Source organism: Pectinophora gossypiella, chromosome Z (genome assembly GCF_024362695.1).
Source record: "Pectinophora gossypiella chromosome Z, ilPecGoss1.1, whole genome shotgun sequence".
Taxonomy (NCBI): domain Eukaryota; kingdom Metazoa; phylum Arthropoda; class Insecta; order Lepidoptera; family Gelechiidae; genus Pectinophora; species Pectinophora gossypiella.
In genome coordinates, this window is record NC_065433.1 from 9,230,785 (window position 1) to 9,250,713 (window position 19,929).

At 38.0% G+C, this 19,929-nt stretch overlaps 2 protein-coding genes and 1 long non-coding RNA gene across 6 annotated transcripts in view; 1 reads left to right on the forward strand and 2 right to left on the reverse strand.

The window, feature by feature from the left end:
* The window catches only part of LOC126379994 (uncharacterized), a 32,062-nt gene extending 13,157 nt beyond the window's left edge, over positions 1-18,905 (reverse strand). The window contains exons 1-6 of one of the 3 annotated variants that reach the window (XM_050029042.1): positions 18,782-18,905; positions 8,010-9,066; positions 7,826-7,936; positions 7,684-7,742; positions 4,593-4,699; positions 46-171 (exon numbers count right to left, since the gene is read on the reverse strand). In XM_050029042.1, coding sequence (XP_049884999.1) covers positions 46-171; positions 4,593-4,699; positions 7,684-7,742; positions 7,826-7,936; positions 8,010-8,917 — 1,311 coding nt within the window. In that variant the 5' untranslated portion in view covers positions 8,918-9,066; positions 18,782-18,905. Of the gene's footprint in view, positions 1-45; positions 172-4,592; positions 4,700-7,683; positions 7,743-7,825; positions 7,937-8,009; positions 9,067-10,054; positions 10,170-18,635 lie in introns of those variants that run through there. The other 2 variants (XM_050029040.1, XM_050029041.1) reach the window with 2 other exon arrangements.
* On the forward strand, positions 12,355-12,891 carry LOC126380000 (uncharacterized). Its single transcript, XR_007568413.1, has 2 exons — positions 12,355-12,448; positions 12,606-12,891. It is a non-coding gene; the product is annotated as an uncharacterized LOC126380000 (long non-coding RNA).
* Positions 12,876-15,432, reverse strand: LOC126379997 (translation initiation factor IF-2-like). Of its 2 annotated transcripts, XM_050029055.1 has the most exons (5): positions 14,984-15,432; positions 14,733-14,865; positions 14,204-14,312; positions 13,578-13,700; positions 12,876-13,340 (listed from the first exon to the last, which is right to left on the reverse strand). In XM_050029055.1, exons 1-5 carry the CDS (start codon positions 15,031-15,033, stop codon positions 12,979-12,981), a joined length of 777 nt encoding a protein of 258 aa, XP_049885012.1. In that variant the 5' UTR covers positions 15,034-15,432; the 3' UTR covers positions 12,876-12,978. The 2 variants fall into 2 exon arrangements, with proteins under 2 accessions (XP_049885012.1, XP_049885013.1); XM_050029056.1 differs by lacking the exons at positions 14,733-14,865; positions 14,984-15,432 and adding an exon at positions 14,482-14,604.
* Positions 18,906-19,929: the final 1,024 nt, after the last annotated feature.

The following is a 19,929-nucleotide window of genomic DNA, read 5'->3' on the forward strand; positions in this document are numbered from 1 at the left end:
ACATACACGTGAGAAAGTTGCTGTGGTGAAATAGGCGGTAGTTACCTGAGCAAGGAGCGGCCTGGCATAGCGCGCGAGTACGTCAGAGGATGCGGCGACGCGCGCCAGGTGCGGTGCGGCGGCACGCGGCTGTCCCGACGACACCAGATGCTTGGCCAACTCGAAGCGAGCCTGTCAATAACACCGCACACACCATCAACACACTGTAGGTCACAGGTCTCCCCTGGATCTAACGGCCCACGACGCTCCATTGCGAGCTGGTAGAGGTGTTTATCCAAGACATCCATACACATAACATAGCATAAACAGCCTATATACGTCCCACTGCTGGGCACAGGCCTTCCCTCAATCAACCGGAGGGGGTACGGAGCATACTCCACCACGCTGCTCCAATGCGGGTTGGTAGAAGTGTTTTTACGGCTAATAGCCGGGACCAACGGCTTAACGTGCCCTCCGAAGCACGGAATCATCTTACTTTTTCGGACAATCAGGTGATTCAAGCCTGAAAAGACCTTACCAAATAAAGGACAGTCACAAAGTGATTTCGACAATGTCCCCATCGGGAATCGAACCCGGTCCTCCAGATCACGAGCCTAACGCTCTAACCACTAGACCACGGAGACTGTTGCATCCATCCATACTAATATTATAAATGCGAAAGTAACTCTGTCTGTCTGTCTGTCTGTCTGTCTGTCTGTCTGTCTGTCTGTCTGTCTGTTACTCTTTCACGCCTAAACGGCTCAACGGATTTTGATGAAATTTGGTATGGTGATAGATGATAACCTAGAAATGGTCATAGGCTATAAATAATCACGCCATCGTTCTTAGGGGGTAGGCAGTTGGCAGATAACTAAATTGATTTAGTGATTTGTAGTCGTTTTTGTTGGGACTTTTGCTCTTTCACGTCTAAACGGCTGAACGGATTTTAATGAAATTTAGTAAGGTAATAGTTGGTTATCTAAAAACGGTTGTACGATCAAATTGATCACGTCATCGTACTTAGGGGGTAGGAAGTAGGCAGAAAACTGAATTGAGTTAGTGATTTTTTTATGGTTTTTGCTGGGAGTTTTGTCTATCATGCCTAAACGGCTCAACGGATTTTGATGAAATTTAGTTAGCTGATAGATAGTAATCTAGAAAAGGATATGGCCTATTAATATTTATGCTATCGTACTTAAGGCGTAGGCAGTAGACAGAAAACTAGGTTAGTGATTTTTAATTGTTTGTTTTAAAAGTTTGCCTCATTCACGCCTTAACGTCTGAACGGAATTTTATAAGACTTGGTTAATTTAAAGATAGGATCTTAGGCACGGACACAGGCTACTTTTTATGGCGGGAAAATACCTCATTCCCGCGGAAATCTAGATTTCGTGATCGTGTCAAGAAGCGCATGACGCCATAGCTACTGGAATGATTTCGATGTTTTTTTTTAAACTGTGTGACCTCAAGTTAGTATTTGATCACTTTTCTAACTTAGAGGGTAGGTAGGCGCCATAATTTAGGGAATTTATGATAAAATTTTGATGCAACTGTCTTTATTAAACAGTTATATCTCATTCCTACAGGAACCTACACATAGCTATAGCTAGCTATCTATTAACATTAAAACTCTTTCTAGAATCACATTACGCCAATTAATTGATCTGATTTGTATAAGTTTTTTTATTCAACTAACTATTACATTACATACAGATAAAATCTAATTACTTACACCACATAATTAATATAGTACTACATGACTAGCTACGCTTTAAACTTGAGGAGGTAATTCGATAGACATTTATACGAACTTTAAGCCCAGTAATCAATCATAGTAATAAGGTAATACTCATTTTAGACAAAGAAACGGATAGGTAATCAGTTCGTCAACGAAATTATAACACCTACACTTAGTTTGTTTACTATTTAACGAGGGAAAATAATCCTTACTAATATTATAAATGCGAAAGTAACTCTGTCTGTCTGTCTGTCTGTTACGCTTTCCCGCTAAAACCTCTCAACCGATTTTGATTAAATTTGGCACAGACAATCTTTAGACCCTGAGAAAGAAAATAGGATACCTTTTATTGCGAAAAGAAGGGACGAAGAGATTGAAATAGGGGTTGAAAGTTTGTATGGGATATTTTAATTTTAAAATATAAATCCATGAAACTTTATATTTAAGCACTTGATAAAAAATAATTAAACATTTGTTCTAGCGTTGCTGAAATTTCGACCAGTGAGGGAGTGAAATGAGGGTTGAAAGTTTGTATGGGAGTTCGTCATTTTTGGGGATAAAACCACGAAACTTTATATTTAGGAACTTGATAAGAAATAAAAAAACAATTTGTTAAAGCGTTTTTGAAAATTCGATCTTTGAGGGGATGAAATAGGTGTTGAAATTTTTTATGAGGTTCGTCATTTTTCAAGATAAAAATATTAAATTTTGTGTTTAGGCACTAAATAACAAACAAAAAATCGTTTGTTCAAGCATTTTGAAATTTTTACCAGTATGGGGGTGAAATACGGGTTGAATGTTTGTATGGGTATTCGTCATTTTTGAAGATAAAACCATGAAACTTGGTACGTAGGTCTCTTAGGATGTGCAGAGTTTTTCAACAAACGGATTTTCCGAAATTCGAACGGAACGGAACGGATTCGGAACGGGAACTACGAAGCCAAACTTTTTGTATACAAAATATTAACCACTGAACCTAGGAACATGATATTTAGTAGTTTTGGGTGTATCAAGTTAAAAAAATTTGGCTTTTGTAGATAAAGTTCCTTTTAACGAATACTCTGCATCGCCGCCACTGCCGTCGGTCGTCGTTCGTCGTCGCGCACATTCGCCGAAGTGTGGCGGCAGTCAACGGCGCTGTCTTGTGGTGGGGGAGCGCACGTGGTGTATACGTGGCCTGCTCGCGAGTGTCGAGTCCAAACAATTTCTACATTTTAACAAATAATAACAAAATAGCAAACGTTGTGTACAAAAAAGTTTTAAATTAGGTCATTTTAAAATATTTTTGTACACAACGTGACGCTGACCCCTGTAAGTGTCTTGGACATAAGGGACCGATAAATATTCCTAGGTAATTTCTGCCACTCAATGGAATACATAGGTACTTTATAACGACTGTAAACAGATATTTTTTATTTTTTTTAAATATACCTACTTACTCTCTTTTAATCACATGCTATACCGTTCCTTTTATATAATCCTTAATATTCAAATTAAAAGTACGCAGACGAAGTCGCGGGTACCAGCTAGTACACAATAAACACAAAATATAATTTCTACTCCCAGAGCTCTGAAATTATAAAATATACAAGTCCCATTTCTATACACACGCTTCCCTCAATCAACGGAACCACGCGGCTGCCTTGCGGGTTGGTGGAGATTTATTCCAACCATTCATACAACATTAGGCCTAGGTACAGTACCAAAGACACCCTTTTCATTGCAGAAAGACGCATATAAGCTTACTATAATACTATGTATATATTTTCCCTGCCAAGCCAATCGGAACGCAAACCGCTGTCTAGACAGACATTGGTACAGACGTACCAAGGCAATTATTGTGTAGCACTATTTATTTATTTATATGAAAAATCACTCAGCAATCGACTCAGGGGTTTTTACATCCAGCTGTTTATCCATCGGCCTACCCATCAATACCCGTATGCAATTTCAATGCAAATGAGAGTCGTCATACATAACCCGAACCATACGATTGCGGGACGTCCGTTCACACGCTAGATCGGCAAACTATAATCAGCTAGATCAAAGAAGATATGGATACCAATGTATCCAACATAACACGCAATAATGATAAGTTGGAGGACTCCATTTGTGAATTAGATGTGCTAAAATATCGGTAATACTAGTTGGCTTAGAAAGAGATTGTGGTCAAATGCTTACCTATCTTTCATATTAAAGAACTTTCTACGTTTTCCAAAGCACATCCCCTTTCAATTAACATTGAATTTTATTTAAGTCACTATTAGCGCTCATATTTTGCAAACGTAAATATTGACTTTATTTCATTTCCGTCGGTGCGACCATTTTATGACTTTTGGAGCGACACGAACAAACTTTCGATAAGCCACGAGTATCTAATGCCGTGTTGTGAGTATTTATAATTTTAAACTGATGCCAATTTATCTTCAGATTATAAAACTGGAATATAAATACCGGAAGGAAATCATTCGGAGATAATGAAGGATACCGAGTATCGATTATTGCTGCGAAATAGATTTTGGTGCAAATGTGGTTCATAACAATCTTGAGGGTCCCGTGAGTAAAATTTGTCCTGTTTTATTTTTCTTCAACTTATTGTCGGTCCTTGTCCTTCTCACAATATATTAATCCTGCTGCGGCTCAGATTTCCAGACACAATAGTCGTAGAATGGGTTGAGATTTATAAGGTTTTTGAGCCTTAAGTCCATAACAACATTCGCCCTTATTGTAAGGCCTTGGCATTTAAGCCGAATGAAGCAGTGCAGGCTTTATGTATCCTAACTTATAGCACGGACAGGTGACGTTTTTCGAAGGGTAAAATGAAGTGAATTGGAGGTAGCTATTGCGAGTTATAATATAGTTATATTAATCTTACCTCAGGCGTCATAAGTTTACGCGGAGAGACGTCAGCTGCGGCGGCAGCGGTGGCGTAGCGCCCGCCTCTCTGACGACACCTCCCACGCAGCGTGTACTGCCCGATCACTGCACGAGTACGATGAACATGACGCTTATTGTCGCAATATATTGCGTTGTTATTGCAATAAACAGTGTGTATTTATCTTAGGTATTTGGGTCTAGAACACGAGAGATATCTAAGCAAATTATTTAATAAAAATCATAGATATCAATTTAGTATTTACAAATACGTATATTTTTAGTCTAAATACAAACGCATGTGTGTTAGGAATTACGTGCATAGGTATTAGGCCGTCCGCTACACCTCGCGCGGGTAAAGGTTGGTCCAACTCTAACTAAAGTGCGGGTCGAGGCGTCCGGTCAACTTACACTGGGCGATGAATAAATTTGTAGCGTTATCCAGCATAAGTTGATCTGACCCTCGCTGTAAACGACCGAGTTTAGCGGACGCCGTTAACAAAAGAAAATGTCATAAACTCACAACATAGGTAACTCATAACTCAACCTTTCGGATTAGTAACATCTGAACATGCTTTGCAATAATTATAATCACATTATGACGCAGATGCAAAGTAAATCAATAGCTCTTTACACAGCTAGATCTAATAAACACAATATGCTACAGGGGTGTTGTTAGGTACATCCCAAACATAAAAACAGATAAAAAATATGCCTTATTTACTGCCCTCTCTAATCAATTAAAAATACGTTTCGCTATGGAGCAGAAAAAAATAATTAAAAAGAATATATCCCGTCACTAAGATTTAAAATTCCAGGGGGTTAAAAATGCCACATCGAAGCAATTCATCTAAATAAGCAATATTGCTATTTGACTTTTGTTTGCATTGCGCACTTACTTATAATTTTCTTCGATGTAGCCTTTTTAACCCCGATCTCGTAATGATTCTAATTAAAGTGTCCGAATCGATACATAGATACTTAAAAAGTTATCATTTTATAATTACTCTCGATTCAAAGTCAATGAACTAGACAATTATGTAAAAGGTCAATATTCCCGAAGACGCGTTCGTATATTTTAAGCATGACAGGTTTGAAATTATGTTATATATAGGTATGTCGCAGGGATCACTCAATGATCAATTTTCAAGCTTTGCTCCATTAGTTAATTTATAAAGTCGACGAGTTACGTAGGACAAAAACATTCCAAATCCGAGTATAACTTCCCTGGCATGTTACGGGTACGTTCCAAAGCCGCGACACTGCAACCATTGACAAAGAAGCCCCAGCGACATTTGTCAGACTACATAACGGGTTATGTAATCAACAGACGCCGTTGATGTCTGTTACGTAACCTAGTTTATACACAAGCGGAGAGCGAGCCGTATCGCCACAGATAAGTGTAGGATTAATTGGCATTTTCACGGTCAAGGCGGTTACTGTAGTTTCAATTCTTATTTAAAAACGATAAACTTCGATCGCGTTTATAGGTTTAAATTCTTAAGAACAAAGCGTATGTTTCAATCTTCAATTCCGTGATAGGTAATACAGATATGTACGCTATTCACTCACGGTCAAAGTACACAATTTACTTATGTAACATTTTATTTGCTCACGTTTATTTTCGATTGAATTTTCCCGTGATTCATGTTATTGACGAGTATTTTAGTACATTACATACTGTATTTGATCTGATTACTATATACGAAATAGCTAATTATGTTTTGTAATTTTTGCAATATTAATTCAATAACGAAACTTAAAAAAAATAACACCGTTTAAGGCTAATTACGCATGCATAACAGCTTTGCGCAAAGAAACAGTTTAAAAGAAACGTGACCGTCGTGTCCCAAACGCGTGTTTGGTCCATTTGACGTCATTATGATTTAAGAGTCGCCTTATAAGGTAAGCCATTCACGTCGCGCGATTTCTGTGTCTTGGGCCGAAAGCTTTACCAGTATCGTTCAAGTTCGCAGCTAGCTCACTTGTACGTAAACAATACGTGTATATGTACGCGACTAATGCCAATCGCTAATTAGCGGAAAATTCGGTTAAGAACAATGGTGCTCACAACATACTATAACCAAATAGGTACACAACCAAATGCGCGTAATTAATATAATTTGGGTATATGAGTCATAATCATACATAAACCATTTATCAATGACCTAAACAATTATATAAACGACCAATATTCCGGAAGAGGCGTTCATATATTTAGAGTTATAATTGTTTGAAAAGTATATCGTAGGTATTGTATTATTTATGTATGTAACGTAATTTGGGTATTTTAATCAATCTTTATATTTTTTGCCAATTAGTGGCGATGTAAGTGCAACAACGACACGGTAAAGTGGTTCCAGTTCGTGTCCGCAAGTCCGTTATTCGGTTCGGCTGGTACCGCTGCGACCTATATACCGAACGTAACGTAACCTGCGACCCGCGGTCTCCATTGCACCGACAATGTTCTTATGTAACGCAATGTAACAAATGGCCGATTTACATAATAGCGTTGGTGGTGCGCGATTATCGTGCCGACTGCGGAGTGCGGAGCGAGGTCGCCCACACCACCGCTATAATGCAATTATTATTTAATACCGTCACATCTGTTTCCCAACGCTATTCGGGAAATCTCAACCCTATTGCCTCAACAACGCAAGTTACTATCCACTAATAAAATTGTATTTCATAGCGATCGCTTCTGTGCTTTTAATATATGCCGTAAACATAAAAGAAATAAGAGTTATCAAATCGCTGCAGCTACAAAAATAAAGAACAAAAGTAGCATGATAAGAACAATAACATAAATGAAAAACACTATACATCACTATGCAGATTTTAATGAAAACATACAGTCAAGATCAGCTACAATCGTTATAATTTAAACAACCATATTTTTACATAAACACGAGTTTAAGTGATAAGATAACTGCTGTCAATTACCGCGATACTAACATCTAATTATGGTCATTCCAAATTATATTTAGTTTTATGAGATAAATGCGGTTAAAACTGAACATTCGCTAGTGGCAACTTAATTAGATTATTGTGAGTGCAAATTCCAACAAATATAATACATAAATGTCGCTTACCGTGCGAAGTTTTATGTGGTTGTTTGGAAGCCCCCGTCTGGTCTCCGGCACTTCCTTCACTGTAAACATTTTTCACGTTTAAAAATACATTCATGCTTTTTTATTTAAGATATTACTTGTATAAAGCAACAATGGAACGTACCCAGTGCTACTCGGCAACATTTTTCTAATTAAATCTTGAATCAAAGTATTCACATGTAAATTTTTTGGCTCTTGCACACCGCAAGGGCATGCACCATGATGTTGAATACATCTGAAATAACACATAGAATTATTATCTTAATCGATTGATATGAATGTGAGAAATGATCGATCAAAACACATACTTAGTGCAACGCGTGTGGCCACATTGTCCTGTGACCGGCAGCACGGGTAGGTGCCTGCAGTCGGGGCACCACAATGAACGCTCGTCCGGGGTCTTGTTAGCCCGAGCATGTCTGATCAGCCGTGTGGCTACCTGGCGGGCGTGCGTCGAGGGCGGCGGCATCGTCGGCATTGACCGCGACGACACTCTCAGCGAACTGAACGACCCGCCGCCTTGTATCACGTACATGGACCGATCGTGGTTTGAATATTCCTCTGGATTATCAACATTATGCAAATCCTCGCTAGTAGAGTGACTTAGCACAGATGCATTTAAGGTACCGTCAATTGAAGGGTAATCGGGGACTGTAGTCACAGAGCGAGAAACCGGCTGAGGCGAATCCGATGAAGATAAATTGGATATCATATTGGATGAATTAGCTGATAACAAGTCGTCAGATTCCGTCAATGACTCTGAACTTGATGCTGTTGGATCTGATAGAACGTTATTCGCGGTTCTGATTTCTGACCATGACTGACTTGAGCGGTTCACGAAACTGGAAGTCAATCTTGAATTTCCTTCCAATGTCCAAGACGATTGGTTCCCATTCATCTGCGTCCACTGGTTCGGTGACATCCTTTGTGTTTCTTCAATCTCATTTCCCAACAGAGTATTTGAGTAAGCATCATCTGTCTGCATTGGTTCATTGCGTGTTGAACAGGTACAAGTACCACAACCAGATCTTTTAGCTAGAGGTGTAAACGGTATTCGTTGTTGAGCATTCCCATCCGTCACGCGTAAGTCCACTGCTCCGTCCCTACTGCGCGCTCCGGACAAGTTGCCGTTAAGACTGTAAGGCTGTGTTCTTGAATTACCACGATGTGTCCTCTGGTAGGTTCGTGGTGGCTGAACTTTTCGTTCGAGAGGCATTGAAATCTGACTTAAAGCTTGTTTTGGCTTAATAATGGGTTACAGGAAAGTAAGAAGACGAGACGCGACGTATCGTAATCGTAAAGCTGAAATAGCGCCCGAAGTAACCCAACTTAAAGTCCGCTCGGTGATGCAACAAGACTTGATGTCTGTAACAAAAATATTATCTTTATAGGTACTACTGTTTCATCATACTTATTATGTATTATAAAACATGTAGCGCACATAAATTTTGAAATGAAAATTTAACCATCACATTCTATTTACTCTATTACAATAGTGGTTTTATAAAATTATTTTACAACCGTCCAATATAGAAGAGAAGTTGATAACGTCAGCTAACATGTCGGCCGAGAACAATATGTAGGCTTTAGCGAGTGGTAAATTAGATTTTTATATTACTTGGCGCTTGGTACATAAAGTAACTACATTTACATAAAGCAATAGTCTATATATAGTCGTAGATACTTCCCACTGCTGGACACAAGCTTTCTCTCAAAAAACAGGAGAGGGAATGGAGCATACTCCACCATGCAGTACAGTTTGTTATCAAGACATGACATTGCTAATTATTTATTTCTTAAACGCGTTTGCCGTATATTTACAACGAAAGCGTGTGACGTGAACTCATAAAGCGAGTTATATAAACAATACATATTTTATTATCTCGAACAAGACCTCCGGGCACGTGATGACCGTTGTCAAACTTGTCTGATCCTTTCAATTCCAATGTGGACGTGACGTTGAGCCAATTTTAACGTAAACACACAACCGTTATTCATTTTATAGTGCTAGGTATTTGATAACACTTGAATAATATACATAATCAATTACCAACAACGGGAATTGAATACCTACTCACATAACAAAGGTTGATAACAATGCATACACAACATAGATAAATTGATCACATGGTTTCCAGAATTTGTGCCGGATTAATAGCAAGAGGCTCGCCCCCTATTAAATAGGCCTTAAACATAGCTGGCGAAGAGTAGGTAGGTGTATATACTATTTATTGAATATGTCACATTACCCGTACAAACAGGAAATATTTAAGAAAGATATACCTACCCATGATCTAATAGACAACTGAAATGAATCAACTTTGCGCGTTAATCAACAAATAATATTACTTACGAACTTGAATGGCTGTGGGCTACATGAAGAGCTAATTGCGTCTTCGTGTGAAAATACCTAAGATCGTTTCGAGTAACACTAGTTCGAGTCCGTTAACAGTCGCTTGAGCAGACTATGTAAAGAAATGGTGAACTTGGCCCAGTGAACGTGCGAACCGGTTAGTGGCTGTGAGGTAACAAGCCTGCGAGCCTCCAACTCCACGTAATATGCCGATTCGCCGTCACTTTGTAAAAGTCTATACTATACACTCTCAATTTCGCTGACGCGTGCAATGACGTACCTAATGGGAAACTATTTCTCGACCAGAACTATAGTTAACCTTTCTCATTGCAGAAAAAAAACCTAACAACATTATGATGTATGCTTAAACATAACATAAACGGCCTATATACGTCCCACTGCTGGGCACAGGCCTCCCCTCAATCAACCGGAGGGGGTACGGAGCATACTCCACCACGCTGCTCCAATGCGGGTTGGTGGAGGTGTTTTTACGGCTAATAGCCGGGACCAACGGCTTAACGAACGTGCCCTCCGAAGCACGGAATCATCTTACTTTTTCGGACAATCAGGTGATTCAAGCCTGAAAAGTCCTTACCAAACAAAGGACAGTCTCACAAAGTGATTTCGACAATGTCCCCATCGGGAATCGAACCCGGACCTCCAGATCGTGAGCCTAACGCTCTAACCACTAGACCACGGAGGCTGTTAATTTTAATATTACATGTAGGTATGGTACATTTATACGTATAACGAAAATCGATACAGGAAAACATGAATCTGGGGTTTCGGTGATTGCCCGGGGCTCAATATTCGGCAATATAGTAATAAAACAGTCTATTGATTATGAGAATTTGAATTGATTTCCCGGGAGCCCAATTGAAACTGAAAGTTAAACAGCACGATATCGTATCAACTCAATCAACTACGTTACAGTGGCGCGATGGCAAAAGCAAAATTCAATTTTATCAATAGCTGGCTTTACTGTAATATAACATACTTATACCTGGCAACAGTGGCAACAAAAGTATGACTCGTCATACATTTTCCCTGATATCAAAACTACAAAGGTTAAACTTGCAAAAAATACGGTAAAAAACAATTCGGTTCATTTCCCATGGTCACAACACAATACCTACCTACTGTGTATTATTTATTATATAATCTTAAAACGTGCTGCAAATGTGTAATACAGGTATAGGTGAAGTTTGAGTTTTGGTATAAAAATATTTTTGTATTTTAAAGGGATTGAAAAATAAGTTTAGGTACCTACTTAGCCGAATCTTATTTATCTACATCTACCTACTTTACCACTGTTCCTTGTGACTATTGAAAGTGTTTATTGTACGTAAAAACTTTGTTAGAATTATAGTTAATAGGCGCTTTGATATCGTTTATATCACAATGTATATTGTGAGTTTTATTATGGAAAATTTAATCTCAAACGCGTTATTAGATTAGATGTGCAAAAACCCGTTAAAAAAGAGGCTATATTGTTACAGCAATGGTTTCGCAAGTGATTCGCTGCGGGTACTTTACAGTACGCCGAGTGCGAGTTTTTATAACTACTCGATCGCGTTAACGTAAACGCGGATTTGTATGGGATTGAAACAGCGCCATCTGGTGGCAGTATTGTGAATTACAATTAGCGAGTGCGAGTTTAACTCTCTCGATAGCGACTATCGAATACTAATTCGAACGTGAGCACGTTAACGGTCGTGTTGTAGTTAGCGTTGATTTTGCGAGTGCGAGTTTCAATTTTGACATTTCATATAGTAAGATTACGCTAACGTCGTAGTAAAGTTATTCACCTTAGTTTCGCTCGTGAAAGTGCCGTGAAAGGAATTTCAAAAAAACATATTTAAATTAAATTTTATTATTAACAATGACAGCGCGTCATTTCTTCGCATGGAGGTTGTTTGCAACAACGAGAGAGCAAGATGATCAGTATTACATGGCAAATGTACGCGCAAGAGCTCGCGTCTCATTTGATCCTTTGCTGGACCTCACGGATCAAGAATTTAGAAATAGATATCGATTCCCGAAGAAGGCCTTTAAATTTTTGTGCCAAGAGTTAAAACGGCTTACAAGATTAAGATCATCACAACGGGTTTCCTTAGAAACAAAGGTAAATTAAACTACAACCTACCTAAGTTAGGTATAATAATTTTGTTATAATATTGTATTTACTTGGTTTTGGTAAAATTACAGGTACTTACTGCTCTATTTTTTTTTGCTTCTGGCTCATACCAACGGCCAGTGGGAGTTGCAAAGAACCTCTCACAAAAAATGTGCAGCGTGTACATACCTGTTGTGTCTTATACACCTGTTGTGTCTTATACAACTTAGGTCTCAATTTTGGCACTACAAACATGGAGGATGGAGATGAAAACAGAGGTAGCCATTTCTTTATATTAACATTGATGCCATATAGAATAGAATAGAATCATTTATTTATTTGGCTAGACCAATTTTATTATTTCCAAAAACTTTCTCATTTTCATTGGTGTATTTACCAACATATGTTTAATTTTACACAATAATTTATTTCTAGATCTGATACACGACTCGCAGAGGGATGAAAATGTATATTCTCAAACTGGGGAATCCACTGACTTATTAAGAGGTAGAGTATTGAGAGAACAATTAGTAAGAAGAATGCAATAAATGAATTTGTATTAGATAGTAGAAGTTGCCTGTAAATAGTTGACGAGATACTTGTTTTCATATTTTGTAAAATTAAATCCTTTTATGATTGTGTCATTACATAAAGTTCTTCTATGTTTAAAAATATATCTTGTATGTATATATGTGATAAATAAAAAATCTTTTTATTTATGTTCAATTGGTATTATTCTTTATTTAACTAACAAACTAATGATGAAATACTTATACAACTATGAGGTATGGTAAGCTACTAATCTAATTTAATCTTTACAAAATTTATTTACTACCTTATCAACTAAATCTAATACTCTAGAACCTAAAGCTAGCCATGCCCTCTGCGTTTCCACCTCCATTTCCCGTACCCGGTTTTTGTCTCTTGCCATTTCCACATTATCACGATGCTGCTGTATCTTGAACTTCCTCCATTCTTCATCAGAATGGAGGAAATGTTGAGCCGCCTGCTCTGTTTGTGTTGGCCTTACGAGTCTCCTAGGTGATGGTCTTGTTCGAGAGACTCTTGGCCTGATACTGCGGCGAGGTGTTGTTTGCCCAGAGAGAGCAGGCTGTGCCTGAGTTGCATCAGCATGTGGTGGTGGAACTGGTGAGATCCGGTTTTCTGCATCTGAAAAATTAACACCTGATATTAATGAATTAAACAGATGTCAAAAATAACATTAAAATTAACTATAAGCTCTTGTAACTACAGGGTCTAAAATAAATTATTACCATATTAATGGAAGTTTACCTTTTATAGAACTTTTTTAATTCCCTTAATTCTTACTTAATTAACTTAATTCCCTATTATTTTCATTAAGTATATAATATAACTATAGTATTATTTTTAAAATATTTTGCTTACTTTCTACTATTACAACAGCCTCTACGTGGTGAGGAGGTGGAGACGTAGGAGGTGGCATTTGGACTGGGGGTTGTGGTCTGCTATCTCGCCTAGATGGTCCAGGCTCGTTCAATGAATCAGTGCCTAAAATATGAAATTATATAAATATGTTATCTAGAATATCCTTATTTAAATACTTTTTGTTTCATTTATCTGCTGGACTGGGAATAAAGAAACAAGATAGAGTGCATGCAGCTGCTTATCTTGCCGTGCATGTGGTAAAATCCAGGAAAGTGTCCTATCAAACATGATGAACCATCTGTATGGGGATGCGCTGATCCCCTGCGACCATACCATTCATCATTATTCATCTCGGGACTATGTATCCAAAGTGGCTGCAAATACTCTTCTGAATATTTGCGGCAGTGCCCACCCCTTTGGGGAGCATGGATGTGAGTTTATGTATTTTAGGTTCTCATCTCTTTGTTTTCATTATGATTGTATTCTCTGATTGTTTTAGAAAATCTAGGAGGTCCATGGCTCAGTCACAATTACGACAATACCTTCTACAGATATTTATAATAGTTAACATTTTAAGAAGTTATAATAGCATACAAACGATTTACTTAAAGTAATATATTACTTACACTCTGCGATTTGTATTATTTGAATGTCTTCAGCTTGGGTACTTCCAGAAGGCGATGGTAGCCTTATTTCTTCAACAGGGTCTGGCATATTTCTTTCAATATTAATCTCCTGAAAAAGGTTAATACATATTTTATACATGCTAGCCCATCACCTAGACAGCACAAGATCCTTTTCCTTTAGTCACCTTATGCGTAACCCACAGGAGGAAATACAGTGCTGCTATTCCTAGCAACAAAATATACCGAGACAAGACATGTAGAATAATAAATATAATTACCTGTGAAAAACCTCCCTCTGCCACTGCCAAGCCTGTTGCAGCCTGCATACCAATAAGATTTAGGACTCTTTGTTCTAAATCTGTTAACTTAATTGTTAGGGCAAGCCCACCACCAGTACCTGAGGCTGCTTTTTTTTTTGTATTATTTTTTAAGTCACTCCACACCTTGAAATAAGCAAAAAACAAAGATATATACATAAATTAACCCTTTACCATATCGCTCAAAAATAAGTAATTTATTATTAACTAACCTTTTTCCACTTTTCAGTGGTTTTTGTGTCACCACTTCCATCGCTATTTAGAAATGTAGTTAATTCCTCCCACCGTCTAATTGTAGTCATCCTGCCTCTAGCATTGGTGGAGGGTTTGCTTAAATCTCCATGCCTGTATAGCACAATCGTAACACAATGAGAAATTGAATCACGAAGCCATTTCAACTTTCCAAAAAACTTCACTGTAGTAATATGTGTAATTAATTACATTCAATCTTATTTGAACTTACTCCTGCATAAACGTCACCATTAATTCGAATTGTGATGAACTAGTTCTCATTCTTATTGGTTTTAGACAAAGGTCTTTGGTTTTAGAAAACACGAAACTCAAAATGAAAACAAACAAATCAAAACGACGCGACACGACGACCCAAACAATAACAATAACAAACAATGGCGGAATGCGATAATCCGTTTAGTTTTGAGAGATCTAGCAACGTCTATATGAGTAATATGTAACGCATTCTTCTAAATTTGGTAGGCTTATTTGAAGACGCTTCAAAGCTGCCAACTTAAGAAATACAGTAAACGCAACTCACGGTGAGCAAACGGCGATCGAGTAGTAAGACTCGATGGTTTCTCGCACTCGTGTGTTTTCGATAGTCGATGCGTTTGACGTTAGCTCGATTAACGCGATAGTAAAGTTACTCGATTGGTTTTATGAAACTCGCACTAGACATACAGAAAAGCCCAGCGATACGCTTGACGCTTCGTTACGTTACGTCAGATAGATTTCGGCAAAGTCTTTGTATTATTTTGTACTCGTTTTGAGACAAGGGTTTCAATGAGGAGGATAGGCTCCGTGGTCTAGTGGTTAGAGTCCCGCTCACGATTTGGAGGCCCGAGTTCGATTCCCGGTAGGGACATTGTAGATTGAATCTCCCGATTGTCCGAAAAGGAAAACGTTAACCTTTAGTCCCGGCTCCCCGAAGTATTTCGATAAGCACGTAGTTATTATAAACTTAACCTGGAATTGGGATGGATTCCTCTTCGGGTTGGACGGTGGCAGTTACTTCTGTAAAAACTAGCCCTGTATATAACATCAGATTAGGTAGGCGGACCCCAAAATAAGGAGGAGGAGGAAACATAGTTCAAAGTCATCAGTAGGTATTAACTGCTTTGTGTAGGTAGTTATGTGGGATACTTTTTACGTATTAACTTGCTCTCGCATACAGAAACGGAATCGCACATTAGCTCATAAACATGAATCTCAATATTTGAGCAAATATTATGAAACAACATCTTTATTTAATAATATTGATTACTAAATTTCGAAGCACGTGGGAAAATAAATACGTTGCAATCGGATGGAACTGTGTTCAATGACGACACGACCCGTGCGTGTAAAAAAGGTAAGTACGCAGCGGAGGGATTCAAATAGGCGGTTTACCTATCTTTATAATGAGTGACTTTCCAGACTACGTTCACCAAAAACATTATAGATGGCATTGTTCATTTTAAACGTGATAATTACCTAATTTCTCATTACTCGGGTACATAATTATTCTAAAATACAATGTAATAGCAGAAGCATATAAAAAAATAATTGTTGCTTGATATTTGGATCATATTATGTTTAGAATAATGTTGCTACCTATATTGCTTCTCTTTATTTTGATCAGAATAATAATGGGTGGAAGATGTCATTGTGCCTGGGTGTAATAAAAGGGTCAATATTTATACTCAAAAACAAAGATGAAAGATGCGAACTACGTCTGTTATTCAGGAAAATAGAGGATTAAACGAAGAACATACTGTACAGCGCCATCTACGGTCCCTCATTGCCCTAATTACGGTAGCTCGATAGACGAAATACGAAGTACGGTATAGAACACATTAAATCATCGTCTGGCAGGGCACTGCTTACAAGTTCTTACGCAAAACGAAGTAAGCGGCGGCGGCGGCGGCGGCTTGCATAACTCGACCCACTGGCACACTGACTCTGTGGAACATTGCGCTTGCACTAGCTACCACCTACTTACATTTGCTGCGTTATCGTTCGTAACCGTTACTATTGCACCGCGTAATTAATAATACCATTAAAATTTCTTACAGCCGCCGTTTCAAAACGACCGCCGTTGGCAAAAACCCGTTTACGTTTGACAAAAAGTTTCAGAGCTGACGCTGAGCATGTCGTCGAACGGGGTAAGTTACGAAACTGGAGAGGCCATGTGACGTGTTGAATTTATTTCCTTCGAGTTGAGCTTCGTAATTTAGGTACGTCATCGCCACTCTTGAAAGCTACTAAGCCGTAAATTAATTTCAGTGACGCCAACTTTTTTCCGCAACATAGGTACCTACCTATCCGCCTATAGCTGCTCACTTGTTGCTTAGTTTTTTCTAGCAGATAGTACATACACTAGGCATATTTTTGTCGATAAATAAGAGTTGTGGTAGTTTTTTTCTGTCTCAGATAATTTCTATGTGTGTATTATGTCAAGATTAACAATGCTGTTAGTACCTACTGTTGGGGTCTGCGGTTGGTCGTATTCAAAGACTTTGTTGAAAGTATTAGAAAAATATTTATTTTCTTGCACACGACATACACGTTACATCTTGATGGCGTTGAAGGAGGAAGAGAGTGAGCGATTTTAAAGTTGCCACAATAATAAAAAAATAATATTTTATTGTTGGTGTTGCCAACACCTACTTTGATTTTAGTAATCATACATACCTACCTACTTAAATGCAATTTAATTTTAATTTTAGTGGCCATTAAGCAAACTGTTATTATAGAGTAGCTGCTTAACCTTGCGTCTTTCAAAAGATGATAAAAAATGTCTTTTGTCTCTCCTCTTCCTGATTTAATTATATACTAAAAGTCTTCATATAATTTTCTTTTTCTTATATAAAATGATAGATATTATGAATTTATGTGCATGTAATGTTACATAAAACTATTTTACCACTGAATGCTAGTAGCTTTTTTTTAAGGTACATAAAATCTAGTAGCTACCTATATAGGTAGGTACCTATTTAATTCACAGGACTTTTATCTATAATTTAGTAAAAATATGAGGTTGAAATATATTTTATAATTGGTATGAATATGTTATAGTATGAAATTATATTGAGACTATTAATGTGTCATTATATGATATATTTGATATTGACTTGATATATTTTGTAGGGATGACTAAGATCATAGCAAGGTGTACAAATATGTTGCAACAACTAAAGTGACATTATGTCCTATATAAAATACTAAGAACTATAATCATGGTAATAATAAAGTAAAATAGGTATATTCTCAGTCCATTTACCTACCTACCCCACTGAAAACTTTTAAAACTGTATTATCAGAATTGCACTAATTTCCGAATTTGTCAATGATACCTAGTTGTACAATCTTGTTATGTAAAGCTAAATGATTTTCGCAGTTTAAATGTTATGTAAATCAGACATGTGTCACCACTAACAACACAATGAAAACAGATGGAATTAATGCAACAATTGACAATTGCATACAGTACTCTCTGTTGCAAAATTAAGTAGGTAGATAAGTTTATTACATAATAATTAAATACATAAGTTCATAATTTGACGATGATCCCATTAAAACATGCAATGCCCTGAGCGCGAGTTATATTTGTTTACTTGTACGCTACGATGCGGCTGCCTCTAACGGGGTGTGTGGCGCTCCGAACCTACCACTACAAACGTTTATTCTTCTAGGATCATCCCCTTACCACATCCTTATATAATTTTCTTACGTAACACCGCGTGGCGAGGATAACCGTCATAGTCACCCAAACAGGAGTCTCTACTATAAAAATTACGTAACACCAATGTCAACCTAACACAAAAAATCGCCTTAGATACGTGTATATTTGCCGGCATGCTGAAAAAGGACGTGTTCAGGGGAAATTTGGAATTATTTACCTCAATGTGAAACGAAGGCTTTGGCGGGCAGACATGCCCGCTAAGTCGTGGCCGCATAATCTAATTGCACTCCAAAACGAATAAATCCGTACGTAAACAATTCATAAACTAAAAACATTAAAATTAACAACACAACCAACACCCACCTCACGTCAAGTTCAACTGACTGAATGAAATTGAATGGATGGAATGGAACGAAATTAAAAACAATGTTGCCAACCGTAGTACTTTTGTCTCGTACACAGCGTACACACAACAGCCAACGCCAACACAACACACACAAGCAGCTCTGATACTCTCGAGTGAGTGTTCTAGTGAAGTCTCGCCGAGATCTTGACTCAGGCACAAAAAACCACATAGGGTGGGTAGTTCTTCGAACACCGGAAGTCAATACCACTATCAAGTCAAGTTGGCAATATTTGCAAAAAGCTAAAAAAGCACCACTGATCTTTGAATACCACCGTATTCAAAGATCCACCTGGGGACAAAAACTCGGCAAGACACAAGAACAAGGTACAATCTCGTACTGCGCAGACCTTGGGGTGTCTTGTGAGAATTTGCAGCGGCCTGAGCCCCTTGTAAAATGTTGCCTGCTCTGCAAAATGTGTTAAAATCTCGTAAATAATTTTATGAGACAAGATACGAGAATTTTGTGCTTGGAGGATGAATTATCCTTTCTCTACGACTTGGAGGAAGTCTATGTATATGGAAGGTCTGATAAAAGTCGTGGTTGGCGAACCTGATATAAAATAAACTCTGAGAATAAACTTTGATCTTGAGTGATGCGATGAGTTACTCACTGACTCACTCACATAGTGAGTGATAGAATGATAGTCCATAGACAAAACGTAAGCGAATCGAACGTAGGGTGCACCAGTTAAGTACCATTCGTTACTATTACAACAGCGGGGCGTTTTCGCACTACCCCAATTCTTATTGGATCAGAGTATGAATGACGAATCCGCACTATAAACTTACTATTAAAGAGTTTTTACAACGGAAACATTCCCACTTTAGGAACCATAGTGTAACACGGACCTCCGCGCACTAGGAACATTCCCGGGAACGGCACATCACTTGTTGCGAAATATTAGAAATATTAGTTTGTTGGCTGAATGATAGTCATAGCATTGCCAATTGTAACGGTCAGGTACTAAAAAAAAGAAATGTCTAGTCTATACTCTATTATTTTTTTTGTTTTTGGCGGGGACATGCAAAATATACATAAGACTTGGCTGTATGGGCCATAGTTCCCTTTGCCTTGCGCTTCGGGCCAAACAAAAAAAAAAGAAAA

Coding starts and splice junctions, on each gene's coding strand:
- LOC126379997 (XM_050029055.1), bottom strand. CDS start 15,033: ATGAGAACTAGTTCATCACAATTCGAATTAATGGTGACGTTTATGCAG. Junction 13,701..14,203: donor AATAATACAAATCGCAGAGT/GTAAGTAATATA, acceptor TTCATATTTTAG/GCACTGATTCATTGAACGAG. Junction 13,341..13,577: donor GGCTGTTGTAATAGTAGAAA/GTAAGCAAAATA, acceptor TTAATTTTTCAG/ATGCAGAAAACCGGATCTCA.